General features: G+C 36.0%; 1 protein-coding gene across 1 annotated transcript in view; it reads left to right on the top strand.

Moving 5' to 3' along the window:
- EYA4 (EYA transcriptional coactivator and phosphatase 4) overlaps positions 1 to 19,885 on the top strand; it is a 152,244-nt gene that overhangs the window by 18,079 nt on the left and 114,280 nt on the right. Inside the window, 1 exon segment of the mRNA XM_064649448.1 lies at positions 1,664 to 1,765. Within this exon segment, the coding sequence (XP_064505518.1) occupies positions 1,733 to 1,765 (33 nt within the window). The 5' untranslated portion in view covers positions 1,664 to 1,732.

Genomic DNA, 19,885 nt, shown 5'->3' with positions numbered 1-19,885 from the left:
AACAAAGGCTGAAGAAGATTTTACAAATACAAGAGTGTGGGCTCCACATTGATCAAAAAACATGGGAAGTGGTTACAGTTTGGGTGAAGGCATCACGGGTGAAGACATTTATGTCTTGCATCCCTCTGAAACTAAGAGGACACTGAAAAAACAGGAATTATTTATAGCTCTATGATATGGTGAAATACATGCAACATTATTTTCTTGCAATTGGTCTTTTCCTTATGTAACATCATGGCAAAAATTAATGAAATCTGAATGAAAATAATTTAGAAACTTAGACAAGAGGGAAGACAGGAAGATTTAGTTTGGGGGAAGGAAAAATCCAGGTGAGACTGAAAGGAAAGTAGTTTGGGGCTGGCATTTGTGTGTGTTCTGGAAAATATCTGATGCAAAACCAATGAATTTTTTAGAGTTATGTTTTGGGGAGTAAATGGAGGTATGTCATGTAAGTGGCACTTGAGATTAAGAGAGCGGGTATTCACAGGGCAGCTCAGGACTGCGGGTGAGAATATGTAGGTGCTATGGCTTGTTTCATGTATATTCCATAGCTCTGGTTCCTTTCAAATGTTGTGCCTGTGCCAATAGAGCTGTACATTTTTTAACCTCAGAAAAATAGTGGTTGCATTTATGCAGGGTGGAGGTAGCACAAGGTATAAGTGCTTGCTGGTCAGAATATAACAGAGGTCCATAATATGTTTATGTTATTGGGTATACTTCCAGGTAATGGTTTCTTGTGTGCCTTGTTGATAAACAAATCCAGGTAATATTGATAAGCAAATCCAGGATGTTTGGGTTCCTTAATGTATGTGTTTACATATGGTTATTTATTTTTTCTTTTAAATGTAACATTAACTTTGATTAATAATATAATGATTATTGCATATATGAAATATCCCTGGCACTTTTTTTTTTGTTCTAAATGATGCAAATTTGCATAACTCCAAAATAGATCTTTTCTGAGAATGGAGATCGTAATACAATTGTGTGGCTTTATAGTTAAGGTTAACCTAATGATACATGGGCAGAACTCTTAGGATTTTCCTACTGAAGAGCTCAGTATTTGATGAGAGTGACTCACCCTATTAGAGAAGTCACAGACATAGCAGATAATTAGGGTAATTTCTGTTATTTAGCACTTTGTAGGGACCTGCTTGTTATAAACCGCTTTGTGTACTTTATTTAATCCTAAAGGAATTCAATGAACCTCAGAGAGGGGACTTCATGCTGATGATTGTATAATGACTTTTTTTCTGCCAGACACTTAATGACTAAGAGTTTATCATTAAATGTGTTAAGCACTTCTGTTCTATAACTCTTTTTCTAATATGTTCTCCCAAGGGTTCTAATTGATTGTCTACTTAAACAGCTGCCTGTATTCAACATTTTGGTTTGTTGGTTTGTTTTCATAACTATTTTTTGTCTTGCAGAAGTCAAAGAAAAGTTCCTGTTTCTGTTTGTGTATTTTAGATAATTCCCAAAATAATACTCAAGGTGTTGAAGCACTTTACATGAAATTAGTCTTCATATAAATCAATGAGAACTTGGCTGAAGATTTTAGTGAAACCACAACCTCAGTTAGGGGGTTTGTTTATTGCAGATTTGCCTTAGAAATGAGGACCCTAGACTAAGGTGTCAATTTTTTATCTTCTTTTTAATTTAGACTACTGAGCTGTAAATTAAAGGGAAGATAATTTCTGCTCGTGGAGGAAAAGAAACGCGAATAACCTCAATGGAAGACTCTCAGGATCTAAGTGAACAGTCAGTGAGTACAAATGTTGATAAACATGGATGGAGTGGAATAAATTGAACTCTGTACAAGTTGTGTGAAGGGACTTGGGATTTGAAAATGATAGTAAGATCTGGAGAAAGGTTCTGAGCTTTTAGTTTGAAACCTTCTCTTAGTTCATACATTAAATAAGTGGTTTTAATCTTTTTTACCTGTTGACAGGTACAAGATCATTGCTATATAGGATTTTGCAGAACTAGAATTGTTGGAGGGATACAATAAAGGTATAGGGGAAAAATAAAATGTTATGAACTTGCACAGTGCTATGCCTTGTTCACATAATTGCATCAAAATATATATGCATAGTGATCTGTCAGTTTTGCCAAAGCAAAAGTTACCAAAATCACAAACAAGATACTTCAGATGGTCAGATTGTGGCAGTGAACATACATTAATTGTTTCAGGATTCTCTTGGATTTCAAGGGAATTGCGAGAATTGGCAGTGTATCTCTCTGTTTCATGTCAGAGAGAGATTCCCCTTGTCATTGATGACAGATCTGTGAGAAATGGGGTGGACATTTCTTCTCCTTTTTCCTTTCTTATTTCTCCTTTCCATTAAGGATGTGGTCTCCAGACTTCCTTACCGCCAGACTGCGGTTCTGAGGAGACAATAGGCTCCAAAAAAATTTAAAGTTATCTGGGCTTGCCATCCACAGTATTTGCTTTGTTTTTAGTATCTTAATTTCTTAATGTTTCTTACTGGTCACAGTAGGGGCACATTTTGCAAGTACCATGATCCCTATGAGTCTCAGCTTGGGCGTAATGTACTAAAGATCAACAAAGGGATTTCTTATTTCTATTTCTGATATGCTGAAAGAGGTTATCTATGTAATAAACTAGTTTTAATATATATTTTTTATAACAGAGACTTTTATGGGTAACACAAGTTCAAGGAAGTGGGAAAACCTGCATGTATTTCTAAAATGTCAGTAATTATCTTTCATAAGGAGTACTTTGTTCCTGACTGGATAGCTTCTATCTGAGACTTTATCTTGGACTAGAGTTTTATTGCTGATTTTAAGTGGTACAGAACTGGAAAGTCTTAACAGTGTTTTAAGTCCCCATGGTGGCACTACTTGGGACAGCTGCACATATTTAAATTGGTTTAGAGCATGTAAAAGCTACATGGCTTCATAATTTAATAAAGTTTTACAAAGGTCATAAAAGATTGGGCAGAAGTTCATGTCTTGCAGTCTGTGAAACAATTGTTCTGTGGAGTATACATGGTGCAGTTATTAATAAGAAATAGATGAGCCAGTGCAAAAATGTCTTTTCATAGTAGTTTAAATGTTTTTGCAGCACTGGATGCCTGATAAATGCATATTTTAGTAGCTATTTTACTACCTCATCATAGTATAATTTCTGTAGTATTTCTCATAATTACTACATATCTTTATGATAATGCATGAAAACAGTCTTGCAGATTAGAAGTTCAGGTGAAATCTGTGCTGTGTTACATATGGAGGCAGGATCTTCTGGCTTTATACTATTGTTATTGTCACAGAAAATTGTGATTCAAGACAAGTTTATTCTTCTTACTCTTCGCTAACAGTGACAGAAATTCAGGGTAATGGATGGGAGAGCCACTTCACCACTCCCTTCATCCAGGTGTATACTGAGACTTAAGATCTCGCCAAGATGTTGGGCACTGTCCTGGGAGAAGGAATTGTGCTGTGAGGCCCATCTGCCTAGAGCAGACACTGACCCTTCATTTCCCAACTTCAAAAGCTGTTTTGCTATTATGTCATGGTTAAACTCCTCTTGCACCCAATTTTTAAAAGAGAAAATAGTGTTTCTGGCTTAGTTCCTTAAAAGCCACAGGGCGCGTCTGTGGACTAGAGATTCCAGGTAGAAGGGGGCATTCTCAAGATGAGGCTTTGGTGGTTTAGGCTCTAGGAAGGTATCAGATGTAAATCCTTCAAGTCTTCTGCTTGAAGTGTAGCTGTAGTGTTTTGTACTGGTTAATGGTTACTGGGTAGCTCTAGGCAGTTTGTGTTTATCAGGCAGAATTTCTGTTTTTCGACATGTTCGGGGAGGATAAGTACTTCATTCCAGCTTCAATATTGCTCTTAGGGAGCTAAGTGCATAAGATTTAGATAATGAAAATTCATGGAGCATAAGGATGTAGTATATTAGATTATGTGAATAAGCATGAATGTAAGATCTGTGCTCAAACTTGTGCTGGCACCTTGCCTCAAATAGTCTAGTCCTTGGTTACTTGAAAGACTGCGTTTCTCTGCAAGTGGGATAGGTGAGAAGGTGCTTGCTGTTGGATGGTACGTTTGATGGACAGTTGAGGTTTTTTGAATAGAGATATACTTTATTGAATTCATTTCCCTGGGCATTCTGTTAAAGAGTCTTTCACCCTTGGGGAAGGAGGCCAGGCATACTTACTTTGTAGAGTGAACAAGGTTAATTTTTAAATTTAATTGCCTTAAAAAAGAGGAACTTTTGCTAATTTCTGCAAGTATATCATCCTCCTGCAGCATGATATACTGTTTTGTAGCTTTTATTCTGACTTCTCCATAAGTTTGAGATCACTATTATTATTTTAATGCAAGTTTTTGCTGTTTACTCTGTCTTCTGTTCTTTTAAAATGCACTAACAGGAAATGAATTGTTCTATGATTCCTATCCTGAAAGTATATCGCAGCATCCCTGTAGCTATATGAGAAATAAACTCTTACCCTTTTGTCTTAGGGCAGTGACGGGATGACCACATGTTGCTTCAGATGTCTAAGTGCACCTCTGTTCTCTGGGCCTCTAAAGAATTGTGTTTGACTGAATTGAGCAGCTGCTGTTTTCTGAGGTGCCAGCTTGAGTAGATGTATTATATATACCACTTAATGCATTATGTCATTAATTTATTTATTTTTCCTGGTTTTGTTTCTGATAAATTCCTTGCTTCTGCTATGTTTTAAATTGTTATGCTTCTGGCTGACCAGAAGTCAGTCTACTTGCCTAATTGTACTGTAGAGCCTCTATATCCAGAAAACTGATGTTCTCCCTTTCCTTCACCTTTTCCCATGTGGCAGAGGTGGGGGAATCAAGCCTTAAACTAGCTTGTACAGTGACCAAAAGAGTCAGAATCAGAGTAGAGTTTATTATACTTTGGTTTTCCTGTCTTTACTCACAACTGCATAGGTAAATAGCTCTATTTTGAAGATCAGTGGGAAAATAATTCAAGCTACTAGCTGACACAGAGCAGAGCTGGGATCCTTCAGGTGCAGCTGAGATCCAGAAGATCCCTGCAGCTGGCATGGAGTGGTCTGGGTCGTACTATCGTGGTACTGTACTTCTGGGGTGGGTGCGTGTCCTAAAAATCTCACAACTCTCTTTTTCTTTCCAGTTCAGATGCAGAATATACTTGTACGACCATGCATAAGAAGGAAATTTTCTTTTCATTGATAGGAAGGCACAGTTTTCATTCATAATGAAAAAGAAGAAAACAGTAAGAGAGATATTTCACAGACAGAAGAAAATAACCAAATGGTCCTCTTCATGTTCTGGTGAGAGGTCTGTTACTAAGTGCAGGCTACTATTTAGCAAGTAAAAGAATACTTTAAACCACATATATTTGTTTTACATGGGCAGATGTAGCTAGGTAGAAACAAAGTTTTCATAACTGTGTATGCCATAGACTTTATGCACACTACATTAAAAAAAAAAGTAGAAGGTATAAGAAAATACATCACATTTTATTTTACTATTATTGCTTCCTTCAAAAAAAGCCAATTTTTTTCTAAATGCTAACTAGAAATACTTTTTAATCAAAAGATGCATGTTAAAAGTTCTTCTACTTAGTTTTGAAATGAGAGAGAAGGAAATTTTGCAGAACTTGTATTTATGAACAATCTAGCAATAGGGAGACAAAAGCTTTTTAAGACTGGTCTTGGAGATGGCTAATAAAATGGTAAATGTTTAGCACCAAAATAGTCCTCTCATGTGCCTTGGTATAGCAAACATATACAGGATCTTGAGAACTACAATTTTACAGTCTTATTTTATTGTCTTCTAGTCGTCACTTGCTGTTCAGTCTGTATTAGTAGAAGAAAAAGAATTTGGCTGCTAACTTGCTAGTTTAGGATTTCAAAGGGCCTTATTAGAAACTGGTGTAATTTCATCCCCTGGCCCTTTTATATAACAGCATGCATATTTAGATTACTTCATTTTAACCTAGAATTAAACAATAGATTGCAGTGCTGTAGGACAGGACACTAGCAGATGTGAGGCTAAACCTGAATGAACAGGTTTTCATTTTTCTGACGTTTGGACAATCATCCCCATTGTGCCCTGGGTAAGTTGTTTGTTTTTTATCAGATTATGCAGACTGTTATATCTGTTACTTGTATTTATGGCCCACTGGGAGCTGGACAATCCCTGGCAACCTTTTCAGACAGTGTTTGCCCATTTTCGTTTTGTTTTAATGTGTGAAGCTGTCAGATGTGATCCCTTTGCAGATCAGTTTTCAGCTGTAGCTACTTCTCTGTCACACAAGCACTGTACTTGCAGCATTTAATCTTACCCCCGTCCAGGGTGGGCAGCTTGCTTGCACCCCAGGAACTTCAGCTGAAGCTCATTTCAGTGAAATGAAAATTAGTTCAAACTTTTTAACTGAGTTTTAAATGTTCTGTTTAATTGTTCTGTATCACAGCATAGCATGTTATGGTTCGTATCTCTGTCATAGCAATATCTGTAAGACTTGGAATATTACAGGCAATTAATCTTGTCATATTAGCAATGTTGGTTGAAAGAGATCTCTGGAAGTTAACTAGCGTAGCTTCTGAAGTGCTGGCAGTATGCACAAATATTTTACTTATAAAAGCAAAGAACTGTGTCAGTAATATCAGTAAGTGAAAAAATTACAGGTTTAATAAGAAAAAGAAAAAAGTTTCCTTAACAAATGATTACTTGTTTTTAATTGGAATGAATCATTGAAAAAAAATTCCGTAACTTGAAGTCAGCTGTAACAGAAAGTAATAGAAAACCAGCATGTCTTTTCAAAGATGTATTTCAGAGCATTTTTGAGAGTTGCTTAGGTATTTTATTACCTCCTTTCTATAGACACAGTAACTGACACAGAGAGATGGCTTGCCATAGAGGATCCAAAATTATCAACCATTTTGAATTACAGTAGATTAAGAATAAAGTGTAATATCATAATTCCTAGTCTCCCATCTAGTAAGAATTTGAGGTAGAAACATCACTGTTGTTCTCTCTTAGCTGCAAGACCTTTATATATGGCATAACAACCTCTGTGAACACATACTGGTTTTTTCTAATTACTTTACCCTCTATTACTTCAGCATTCTATCATTTCTGTACAATAATCTACCAGTGCTAAATTTGAAACTGCTTTTTCCAGACTACGTTAGTGGTTGTATATATATTTTATTTCTTCAATTTACCAAATGGGATAGACTAAATGAGACAACACTCAGAAGCAGATAATGCATTTTGACATGCAGAATAAACTGAACTGATTTGTGTTTTGTATGAATTGCGTATCATTGGAGAAATAATTTGGTATTGGTCAAAGATACAATCTCCAGTGTTGGCATATGTGTAATTTTTCCCCTGAATTAATTAAAATTATGATTTGAAAGCTCTTTATTTAAAAGCTAAGTAGGCAATTTCCTGAATATTCATCCAAGAATGATATCCATGGCTTCTAACGTTGCAAGATGAGATGAAAAGAGGGACTGGCAAACAAACAGAAATGTTCCTGTCATTGTCACAGTCACGTCTCCTCCGGTTCAGCGCTCCACTTGTCTGCTGGAAGATGTTACCAAGTCAGTTTCAGAAGTTTAAATGGAAAGGCATTGTATGGGCTGTATTTAATAACGAGGAAAACCAATAAAAGAAAGTGTTCTGCTGTCACGTACTGTCCTTGGAATGCTGACAAGGACTGACGCATAGCATCTATATAGTTGTTGTGATTGGTATTCCTGGCTCCAGAGAGGTCCCAGACTAGAATTTTAGGGATAAAACTATTTGGAAAATTGCTACTACCGTAAGCTACATGAACTTCCCTCAAGGTAGATATACCGTCTTCTGCACAGGGGGCTCTGGGGTTTCTGGAGCACAAAATTCTTTATTACTAGTGATGTTATAGCTCTGATGCTATATGGGTATCAGAGGTGACTTCTATATTATAACTGATAATACCATTAGAAAAAATAAGGGAAAAAAATTGCAGGTGCTAAAAACTTTTCAAGGCCTGCAACTGGGCCAACTTAGACCTTCTTTGAATCTTCAAAAAGAACCTGTTCACTTTAGAAAAGGTTTTTATATATGCATGTATACATAAGACTTGGAACATATGAGTCAGTCTAATAAAAGTATTACCTCTCTCTATAAATGGTACTTCTTTCTGTTAAAACACCCGAGTCTGACAGACACATTCCAAGCTCTGCAGATGAATTTTTCTTGTAAGATATGATGCTTGTTCAAGCATTTAAAATGCCAAATTTATAAGTGCTGTATTTTTAGTTTATTTCAATATTGTATTTTAATTTAGAATTACTCACAACATTTCCAAAGATGTCTATGTCAGTCCTATCTGTGAATGCAAAATGAAAATACAATAGTTTATTTAGGAGAGTGATCATACATCAGCTTAGGTTTCTGTTTTTACAGTGTCCAGGTGAAGTTAGCATGTCCAGAAGTAGTTTCCTCTTCAGTAAGAAGGGGTCGGAGTTTTGTAATGCACACAAAATATTGGACAGTATGAAAGTATATTAATTTTCTCTAGCCTTTTCATTTTGTAAGGCTAAAAGCCTAGTGTCTTCATGCCTATTAAATGACTGTGTACATTTTCACATGAAAAGCGTGGATTACACTGAACATATATTTGGGTTATACTCATTTGATAATTGTAAAAAGTCCAGATGCAGTAATGTGCTGAAGAATGTGTGGGACTTAAGGGATATGATTAAGCCCACTAAAATCAATGGGATTTCTCATGTGCTTTAAGTTAGGCATGTGCTTAAATACTTTTCTGGAAAGGACTTGGAAATACAGTACAAAATAAAAGCAATAATTTCAGAAATATTTTATTAGCAAATACTTCTGAATGATTTGCAGCTATGGCTAATATTTATTCAGCATCATATAACAGTCATGGTTTCTTTCTTCTCCTTATAGCACTTTTCTCTGAGCTCTACCTCAGTATCCAAGTGGCTGACTTGCAAGTCAGCTTGTATTAAAAAAGAGAAGAATGACAGACAAAAGTGTTAAATAATTTTTAAATAATAAAATGATGCTAGATGAAAAATCTATTTCATATTTTATGAAGTATGTCCTAAACACATTGAGCACATGCAGATCCATTAAACCACAGTCACATCCTTGTCCTCTTACATTCGGTTAAATCTTTAGCAATGTAAAGGAGTAAAAGTTAAAAGCATTGAAATATTATGGCTACAGTGAATGAAAATAGTTCTGCCATAACTTAAGGTAGAATTTATCCCAGAGGATCCCATTGAAGAAACAATGTGAAACTCATGTTGTTTCTTTCTTTCTTTCTTTCTTAATTAATGAAATAATTTGTTGCAAGATTGGTTCGTCATCATTAGGCAACCCCTAATGATAGATGAGAATATTTTCACTGTAACATCCTTTGCCTCCTATCAGCACTTGGACTTTAGCAGAGGTCGTGCTTTAATCAAAGAGGTTCCACCAACCCAAATATAAGGTAGCTTTGCTGCAGCTGAGAGACCTAGAGTTTTGTGCTGGAGTGTTACTCTTACAGAGGCAACATCTAGGTGAGAAACTGAGGTTGTTTCAGCCAAGACCGGAGCTGACTGAAAAAACCTTTTCTTAAATGTGACAGCACACCTAGTTTATCATATCTCTCCTTTTCTTTTTTTGTATATGTTTACTGCAGAGGAATAAAATTTAACTGACCCTGATTTTTTTTTTTTTTTTTTTTTTTTGGTACTGGAAGTAGTGATTAATGGGATTTCTGTCATGAAAAAAATATCTTTTATAGTGCAGATGTTTAGTTGTTCCTGTTTCTGTGAAACCATATTTGGCTTTAAATTTTTAGTCTTTGGTCCTGGGCCACATGAAATTTTTCTTTATGTGATTCAGTCAAAGTATACCAGAGAAGGAGCTAAAGCAAACATCACTTATTTCTGTAATGAAAAAGAATATTTTTCTTATTTCAGTTAGCAATGCTGTTAAAAAATGACACAGGTTTTCAAGTTTCAGTTTGTCACGCAGTCACCTTCCCTGTGGGACTACTAGCAGCTTGTAGTGAAATGCATTGGGCTGCCACCTGAGTTTATTTGGGATTTATGTAGTAAACACCCACAGCTTGGGAACCTCATGTTGCTGGACGTGGCAGTGTAGATAATAAATTCCTTCTATTAAAAAGTCAAACTGTGGTTGTAGTTCAGAAAACAGCAGTGAATAATCTATGCTTTAACTATTTTCCAGGGATTCTTTTTACTGACTCTGAGGAAATAGGATTTGTGCATTTACCAGCCCAGATAGAATTAAGTGTGAGAAAGACCTTATGGTGATCCTCATAGTGGCTCTCGAGCAGTTAGAAAAACCTCTGCTTGTTTTTTTTTCCGTCCATTCAAAGATTCTTACTCTACTGTTAAAAATTCTTCCAGCAGCCTGTGCCTTGAGTGCATCATGTCACTTCCCAGCAGTTCAGGCATTTGCTTGAGTGGAATAGGCTGTAATTTCCTCTTCTCCTTTTTAGCTTGTTTTCTTTCAGATATGAAATAAACTCGATAGCATGACAATTTTTGAAACGGTGAAATTAAAATAATTCTGTAATGAAATCTGTGGAGTATTTCTATCATTCAGTGGGTTTTACCATCAGAGGGAGCAATGTGTTCTATACTTAACAGACTTAGTTATCTTGGTATCCTCTGTTTAACTTCAACCACTGTTAAATGCACTTCCATAAACAGCCTGGCAGGTATTGGCCTTGAGGGACCCTGATGCATTATGGGCATCCAAGCTTCACTTGCTTGCCTGTTGGCTGCCATGGGCCATTCCAGGATGCTTTTAATCTCACTTATTTCATGAACCGGATTCACTCAAGCCTTCACTGCGTTAGACACTGGAGCCTCTGTTCTCAGGGAAGTATGGCACACAGAAAGAGTGAATGCTGTGTACAGTCAGTCAGATCTTCTGTGCAACTTATGTTCAGGAGCTTAAACTCAACTACAGTTTCTGTTTCTAGTACACACACTGAGCTACCAGTTATCATCTTCCATTACGTATCTATTATCTGCTTTTCAAGATATTAGTTACACAGACTAAGCTCAAGTCATCAGCACATTCACATGTTCAGCTTATGCTAAATAATCTTAAGGGCTGTATAGTTGTTTATTTCTTTCTCTATGTACTTTTTCTTCCATGTAGTTGTAGTGCTTGTTGTAGTAGTGCTAGAGCTTTGATGGGCTATAGACATCCAGACATCCTGCTGTTCATCACAGATTATCCTGTTATCTAACTGCTTGTCTGTAATGTTCTCAAATTCATTGTCCAAATTAAACACCTTTGATAATGAGTTTTCATGGGGTTTTAGGACTTCAGTGTAAAACTAATGATTAACCTGTAGCCTCTGTAATGTGGCACCTGCATCTAGATTTTTCATAAAAATGAAACTTATATTATCCCCTCATCCTGTTGCTTTGAAGGTGCAAGGGCCCTCATATCATCAATTTGTTATTTCAAATGGAATGCATTTGCGTATTTATTAATAAATGTAGTAAATGACAATTTAAACCATACTCTTTAGGGCATCACAAGTGAAAATTTTAGGCTTTCAAGGAGCTGATACCAAATTGAGTTTCATGCACAACTTGCTTCTAAGTGAAGGAATCAGAGTTTAATTAATCGAGGAAGAATTTTACATTATTCTTGCAAGATACTAGATTTAGTCTGAAAATAACTTCAAATTGAAATTAGAAGTACAGGAAATAGTCTTTGTAGAACCAAGGGCAGTTAATGTAATACATCATTGGTTGATCATTCATAAATTCTTCAATTCTTTTTAGTTCTACAGTTCAGTAGTACTTAATTTTGGCAAAAGCAGACATATGAAAAGTCAACATTGACCTGAACTTTCCAGGTTGAAATAATATCTAATTTTAAATTAAACAGGATGAAATTATCTAGCATTTTTGATAACCTTATTCTGAACTATTTACTGAAAATTTCTCCATTCATGTAATTTAAGCTGTATTTTACAATATGCCTGTGAAAGCACATGTATTGCAATAATAATGGTACAGTTCAGCTGCTTTTCTTTTGCTGTTGTTTATCTTCTGTTTTGGACATTAATGATGTAAGAGTTCTGTTTGAAAGTTCTAGTGTTGAGCTGTGATAAGTAAGACTGAATAATTGCCTAACAGGATATCCTACCAAATATAATTGGGTTGCAAGAAGTGTCTTATTTGCAGCTGGTAGTCCATAGATCTGCTTCGTATTTTTACCTAAATACCTGTGTGTTGATGAAAGAAGACTTAGAATACTGGCATTTCAAAAATTCTATACCACTGCAGCTGTGGTTCACCAGTTGGACGGTTATGTCTATAAAAACTGAATTCATATATAGAGCCTGATTCCAACATAGTTATTTCTGTGCCATGCAGCTGTAAAATTCACCAGTTGTTTAAAGCCTAACAGTAGGTTATCAAGCAGAGCTACTGTCTAAAATGCTTATGTGAACACTTAAAAAAGACAGGAGAAAAAAGAAGTATGTTTGGATTCTGCTGATTGCTACTTTCATCTTTTGTGGTGTATGGGAAATTGTATATTTTGTCAGATAAGGAAATCTTCTTGTGGTCTTCATGCTAAAATATATAATGATAAAACCCAGGCTCTAACGGTCAGCAAACTTGTACCACGTGTTCTTTAATGGATGAATGAATTTCTCATGTTTATGAAGAGCCTACTGTGCAGGTCAAAAAGACCTCTGTAAAATTCTATGTCTAAATTTAGTTCCATTTATAACTGATCTTGCAATAATATTCAGTCAGTACTGCAGATATGACCTGATTGTGGATCTGCAAATCATGCTTCAAAATTCAGTAAGATTACCTGTAATAGTAAGGAGCTAACAAATAACTAATTATACTGGGGGCAGTGCTGTGTTCTTTTCTGTCTGGTTTCACCTAACATGTTGTGCGACGAAGAGGAAGAATGCCAGATGGTTGTAAAAGGGCTGGAGCGTGCCTTCTTTAAAATCACGGGTTACAGAAATTCACGTGGCATATGCTAAGAGCGGGAGCTGACCAGCTAGCTGTCCTCTGACTTCCAGTAGTCTCAAGGGACATTCTTGAGGCCTTTAGTGAGTCCATGATGCAGTGCCTAACTAGTAACACTGTAGTATTTCAAAACATCTGAAATTTTCAGCTGAGTGCTTTGCAGTGCTCAGAAATTATACTTGCTGCTGTAAATGACCACTGTGATGATACTTTGGTCAAGTATATACAGTAATGTAAAAAAGTGAAATGCGGCAACTCTGCCTGCGGGGGGGAATAATACAGACATGGCTCCTTGGTGCTGTTGGTTTTACTAAACCATTGTGTTTACTTTTCATCTTTTATACTTCTGTGTGCTTCTGCTGTAGCAAAACATTGAAGTGCCATGACTGTGTATTGCTTGAAAAATGGAATGAATGTCATCTAGGGGGAGGTTCGTGGAACATCGGCTGATGTTTAGAGCTAACTTAGTTCCCAGTATTTACTTATCCTTTACTGCTGGTTGCTGGGAGAGAGTGGGAGAATTAGTCCCTGCCATTCCGCTGTGGCTCAGTAGTGGCTTTTGAGCTTAATCTTAAAAAAAATTGTGTCCCAGACAATCAGACCATTATGAAAGTCTTGAAGCTTATTAGAGGCACAGTCATGTTACATTATGCAGAGAAAATCTCCTGCTGCTTTATTTGATGTTGGAGTTTTTCCCTATCTTTTCTCGTAGTTTATAAGACTGTTCTCTCTCAGGGGAGTGTAAATAGTTACCCTTGAAATTTGGATTTGGAAAATGGCCTTTAGCAGATGCCACAGTGCAAAGTAGGCAGCAAAGGCTTGTTTGTAAATCTGTGTAAATAAGGGAGTTTTATGATGGTGATGAAGACCTCTGTGGTAATATTGTCTCTATTATAATTACTGCTGCAAAGATGAGGCCTTTACATTTGGCTAGATACAGGGATTATTGTCATGTGAAGACTAAAAATGTTTCTGCCGTTGTCTTCCACTTCTTGGTCTACAGTAAGCTCTGTCCAGTTCAGGGGAAAAGACTTAGGCTGTCTTCTTATCTATAATTGTTAGTAATGTCACCTGGTAAGTTTGCATGTGTGATTTTTCCACTTTTCTAGAAGAAAATGCATCTATTGAAATTAGAGAAACCCAATGAGTGATTTACCCAAGGCCAAGTTAAGGTATGCTTGTGAGTTTGAGCTCCACTGGAACTTGGTTTTATTCCCGGGGCTTCCTGTTTGACATCATACAGTACATACTGTGAGGTTATAATGCTCTGTAAGTCAGAAAATTAATGATGTCAGATTAAAGGAGGAAATGGAGAGAAGATTCATCTTAGAGATTAGGAGAAACTGTAGCTGCCTTCCAGAAGGAAAGAAAATGATAGAATAAATCATTCTTGCATTTCTGAAGCAGACAGGATTATTCTGTATTAATAAAAAGTGAATTTTATTTTTAAAAGTATGGTAATGGTATTGTACATGTGTAGTATTTGGCACTGTTTTTCAGTGAAAGAATATGTAACTGGGTGAATGTCATGTGTGCTTGTAACCACCCTTCAATTTTTTGTGCTTTTTGTTCTTCTTTTAGTTGCTTGAAAAAAGCCATTAATACACATTATTTTAATGGTAAAATGTACTAGAACACGAGATTACTGCTGTGTTTTCTCTACTCAGTACCCATACATGGGATGTGTAGCAAAGCTGTGCCTTTTCTGTGCAGATAAATAGAAATCGTCATGGCACAATTAGCATTAAAGAGTTCTGTTGTAGTTGATATATTAAGAAAGTGTGGGAAATACTGAGTCTACTCCAGCCAACTGTCTTTTCTATCCCCATATACCTTAAGAGAATAAAGTCATGTACATAGAAGAAAAAATTGAATTGCTTTAGTAATGCATTTAGGCTAGTAGGAATGTTGTGTATTTCCTTGTTTTCTTCAGTTGGTAATATTTTCTTGGTAATATTCTTCATTTTGGTAATAATCTTTTTGGGAGAAGATGAACATTTTCAAAGATCTATGATGAATAGCAGTCTAAGGTTCATTAGTAGACTCATTGTATGCCTGCATATCCTGGATCCTGTCTCCAGTCAGTACATTTTGAAAAACATCCATCATCTGTTTTACTACCAAGATATTTATAGTATGATTCCTGTAGACCATGACATCCATTTTCTGCCCTCATTATGAACCAAGCATTTGAATTTTGACGATATTTGAGTATTCTAAAGACTTAAATTTTATTTAAAAGTACAATCCCCTCTTTTTATAACTATGGATAAACAACTAAGTCCTTACATGCTTTGAATATGAGCAAAACAAATAATTATAGTGAGCAGGAAACGTGTATTATCATTCATTCATTCATGGCCAGTCTTCGCGAACGGAGATTTGGGAAAGGTCATTACCCTTCGAGCCTGCTCAGTGGATTTTTTAGGTGAGACACAGTGTGCGCTGAACTGAGCCCACCCTTTAATCCTGAGGTTCATCTGTCGGGGCCGAGCAAGCTCGGATGGTGGCAGCGAGGTCCTCAGGAGATAGGTTTGTTTAGAGTGACCTTCTCTTAGATGGATGGCCTTACAGGGCTGACGAGCTCCATCTGCCCGGGGGAGTTCCCTGACCGGGAAATATGTATTAAGTAGAAAGCATAACTGTTATTTTGTCAGTGGAAGTCTTCTAGTTGTGACAACAGTAGCTGTCATTTACAAATATGATGGACCACGTTATGAACTACGTTACCTAATATGATATTGCACATTTAAATCATTATACTTTTAGAATTTAAAATGTCGTAGTTATTATGCAATGTATATTTAATTTGAAATGATTATGTGGTTTTAGAAAGAAATATTATATACAATTTTCTACCATCATTTGAAGGCTTCCCTCATTCGTAGGAGACTGGACTATTCTGAATAGTTGTAGTCATAGTTATTAAAACATTGTTACTGTGTATATTGAATAGCAGACTAAGTGCCTAAGACCAATGTTACTTTTTGGCTTAGGAGTTATTGCTACCCTGAGACTTGAGTAATTTGCAAACTTTCTCTAAAGGAAAGAAATCATAGGTTAAAAGTAGGACCACCACAGTTTTACAGGAGATCTTGCCCTTTCTTGGAGTTGTCTGCTCCATTTGCAATTTATATTAACATTGTTTGGTTGTATGCAAGGGAAAAGCTGGTTTGAGGATTAAAAACTCCCCATATCATATGAATAAATACACTTTTCACATTTGCTGTCAGTGTAAATATTTTAATGTATAAAATATAGTGGAAATGGTTGAAGATTTTTTTTATGAATTGTTTTTAACATCTGTTATATCTGCACCAAAAAAGTCACTGTTTAAGTACTGACGTATGTTGATATTTTATATACTGAATTTTGATTATCCAGTAAACATCATCTAATTCAGGAGAAAATTCTTGGCTCCCAAAACCACAGTAAACAAAGAACCAAAACACATAGTAACCAAAACAAACCGTAGAGACCCTCCACTGTATTATGCCGTGGAATTAACAGGTATGTGCACTTCGTGTGCCAGTGTTTTGCAGTTCATTCTGGAAATATTTGTCATTTGAGCAAATTCAGTCTAAGGATGAGAGAAAATTTGGCAAATTTTTGGAGATTTAATCAAGCATGTTTGAGTTGTAATGGCATGTGTGCCCAGCACATATCTGTAAATTCTTGCCGTGTCTGTATATTGGCTATGAAGAGAAATTGGTACAAAGAACAAGTTAGAGAGATTCATGAGGAAAAACAAAAATCCAACCCAGACAGCTCTACAGAGTATTTGTAATTAGTATGGCTATAGGATGTGATGGGTTTTGTGGACTGCCGAAAGAAACAACCTCTAATAGAGTATTTAGTCTTCATACTCAAAGAATAGGAACTTCTGCATCCTTATTTGGCATACAGAAAGCACACAATAAAGAAACACTGCATGATTGCATGGCTTTGTAATTTGATACGTGATCCTTTAGAGATCCTTCAATGATTGTTGCATGATGAAAAGCAAAGCCTTCGGAAACTGTAAGTCAGACCATGGTAGCAACACATTAATTGGTACACAGAATATGCAGCCCTCTGCTATTTCTGTCCTACTTACTTGCCACGTTACTGTGACTTGAAAAGAACCTTGCTTCCCTCCCTGAAATACAACTGCAGCCATGTTAGTATGCTCAGGTTATACACACCTTTACATTACATAGGGTTGAGTTGACTGTCAGGATCTCAGTTTATGAAGGCTGCCTACTCCAAAATTGTTCTGTTGGTTTAATTGCATGATGTTATATTTTAGTAAGTGTAAATTACGAATAGTATCTCATTACCCTGGCTTTCAATGTTTAAAGATTAATTTTAAGAAGTATACTTAATAATGTTATAATTGAATTATTCAAACACCTCTCTATTTTAACAGATTGACTGATAGGAAAATATGTTAGTAATGTTGTGAGAGTTTGCGTAGCTTCTGGTTTGTTAAATCCAAAGTTTAGAATATCAGTACTTACTAAAGTTTTTGGTGATTTCCAGTGTAATAAAAATTGCCAAGGAATGAAGCTGCAGCTATATATTTCATTTTCCTATATTAAAACAATATTTCTTTTGCATTGAAGGAGATGCCAAATCTAGTCTTTATCTCTTTGATCAAAGCTTTTATGGGTAGCAGTGTATTTTTAAACTTTGTAGCTCTCAGTGTCAAGTTTTGAGTGGTTCTGCTACTATATACTTTTATTCAGCTAGGTATTATTTTTTAGTGATATAAAATCAACATGAACTAGGTGAAAAAAAGTATCCTTTTTTAGTGAAACAGTTATTTGAAACCAAATAAGGGGTCTGGTATTCCCATACATACACATAATTACAGTTCTTAAACTTGGTTTTCCCCAGTGCAGACCGCAGGGTTTTCCTGCTGGTTTATAATCACATGCAGATACAACAGCATATTAAAAATGGGCATTTTTCAGACCTTGCCAGTGGCTCTTAATCCATCTGGCCTCTTGTGTGCCCTCAGTCAGCTTCCTGCTTTGCCCAAAGCAGCCACTGAGCAACCTTGCTTATTGGTGGCCACCTTCTTTTCCAGCTTTAGATTTCTCAGAGGGCAGCACAGAATGGAAGGGAAAATATAAAAGTTTTGCTCTGTAGTGCAGCTAGTGAAAGAGGAATGACCTTCTTGAAGTAATCATTCCACTGCTTAATCAACACATTCAGAGTTCTTTCCTTCCTTGCCTTTCTGTTTGCACTAACTGAGTATGTATCAGTAGATCCAAACCACTAGGATAAACAGTTCTTTGGCCACCTTCCATTTATCCCCATTATATTAATATGCCTGAAGACGTCCATCTGCTGGAAAATCAAATAACGCAAAAAAAAAGGTGCTCTGCACCTTTTGCAGCACTTTCTACAGTGGACCAGGTATGTGAGATGCCAAGTGGGTCCTGGGATATGGTTATACCGCTTTTGGCCACACTGTTTTACAGAGTAGTATGCTCAGCTGTTCTGTGTTTTAAGCAGTGCATCATATCTTAAAAATATAAAAGTACATAAAGGAATGCTTCTGCTGTGGAGGTAAGTTCTCAGTTACTTTTACTCATGCATTTTATGTCTGTTATACCCATTTCCTATGGTACCATGGACCTGATTCAGAAAAGCATATAAGCATGTGCTTAATTAAGTGCTTTCCTGAATAGGTATGCTTTTCTGAATAGGAGCCCGTAAGAGTAACTGGCATGCGAGCTGTAATCCCCCTTTTGGGACATTCTGGGGGTGGATATTAGAAGACAAACTAGTTTTTTTCTGCTATTCCTGCTTTCTGGAAGTCTCCTACTGCTCTAGATGATTTCAGTTTTTGATAAGGTGCATTCATCTGTGAGCTGAATCATGCTTTATATTTATGGTATTCATCACTTAAATCCCTTTGTTTTGAATAAATACAGGTTGTAATTGATAGAAAGTATGTTTGTATTTCATGTTAGAAAGCTAGATACCATGGCAACTCTAAAAAGAAATTAAAGAAGGCTTTCTTCTCAATCTGGAAATCAGTTTTTTACCCTTTGGTTTTGATATTTAGTAGGGTTTAGTTTTTATTTTTACAACAAAATTAATTTACTTATTTCAAAGATCATGTGATCAACTGCCCAAAGTGTGTTCTTTGGCACAGATCCCGATTCGTGTTCTCTTTTGGAAGTGTTACAGCTGCAATAAATTTGATTTCACCCTTGATAATTTCTATAATGTGTAGTAATAATGTATTGCTGATTTAGCATTGTTGCCTTTCTACTAAGGAAAAAAAAAGGTCACAAATCACAAAATCAGAAATGTTATTATATTTACTGTGCCTAGGTAGTTGTATATATATAAAATTTAGATATATTTCAGGATGTGTTTGGTGTCTAGTCTTGGAAGGTTATTCAAATAACATAAACTCTGCAGTTTGCATGTAACTTGTCACTTCTGAGAATTCTGGTAGGTTCCATTGTTTCCTTTGAGGTCTCTGTTGAATATTTAATAGAAAAAATGCACAATAATGAAGAAGATTTGTCTCTGTATTAATGAAACACAAAATATTCTTTATACTTGGCAATGTAATAAAATATTACAAAGTACATATATCAAAAAGGATCTTTAGATGAATGGAAAAAAAAGTTGGCTTTTATTTTGGTAAGTAGTTGAACTTTTTTTTATTTTTCTTTTTGGTAAAGCTGTTCTGTGGTCTTGGTGAGGTTACGCTCATTTCAAAGTTTTTCTTCCAAACTGTCTTTCTATTTCATAGTTAATGGCCTATTGCACTGCTTGGACAGACACTGTCTTAATATTGTAGGCTTATTTATTCCTCTTTCTGGAATAATGCTTAATACTTTATAAACTTCGCT

The sequence above is a fragment of the Pseudopipra pipra genome, chromosome 3 (assembly GCF_036250125.1).
Source record: "Pseudopipra pipra isolate bDixPip1 chromosome 3, bDixPip1.hap1, whole genome shotgun sequence".
In the NCBI taxonomy this organism is placed as follows: domain Eukaryota; kingdom Metazoa; phylum Chordata; class Aves; order Passeriformes; family Pipridae; genus Pseudopipra; species Pseudopipra pipra.
Note: the sequence above shows the minus strand (reverse complement) of the source record. Positions and strands in the feature narration are given on the sequence as shown.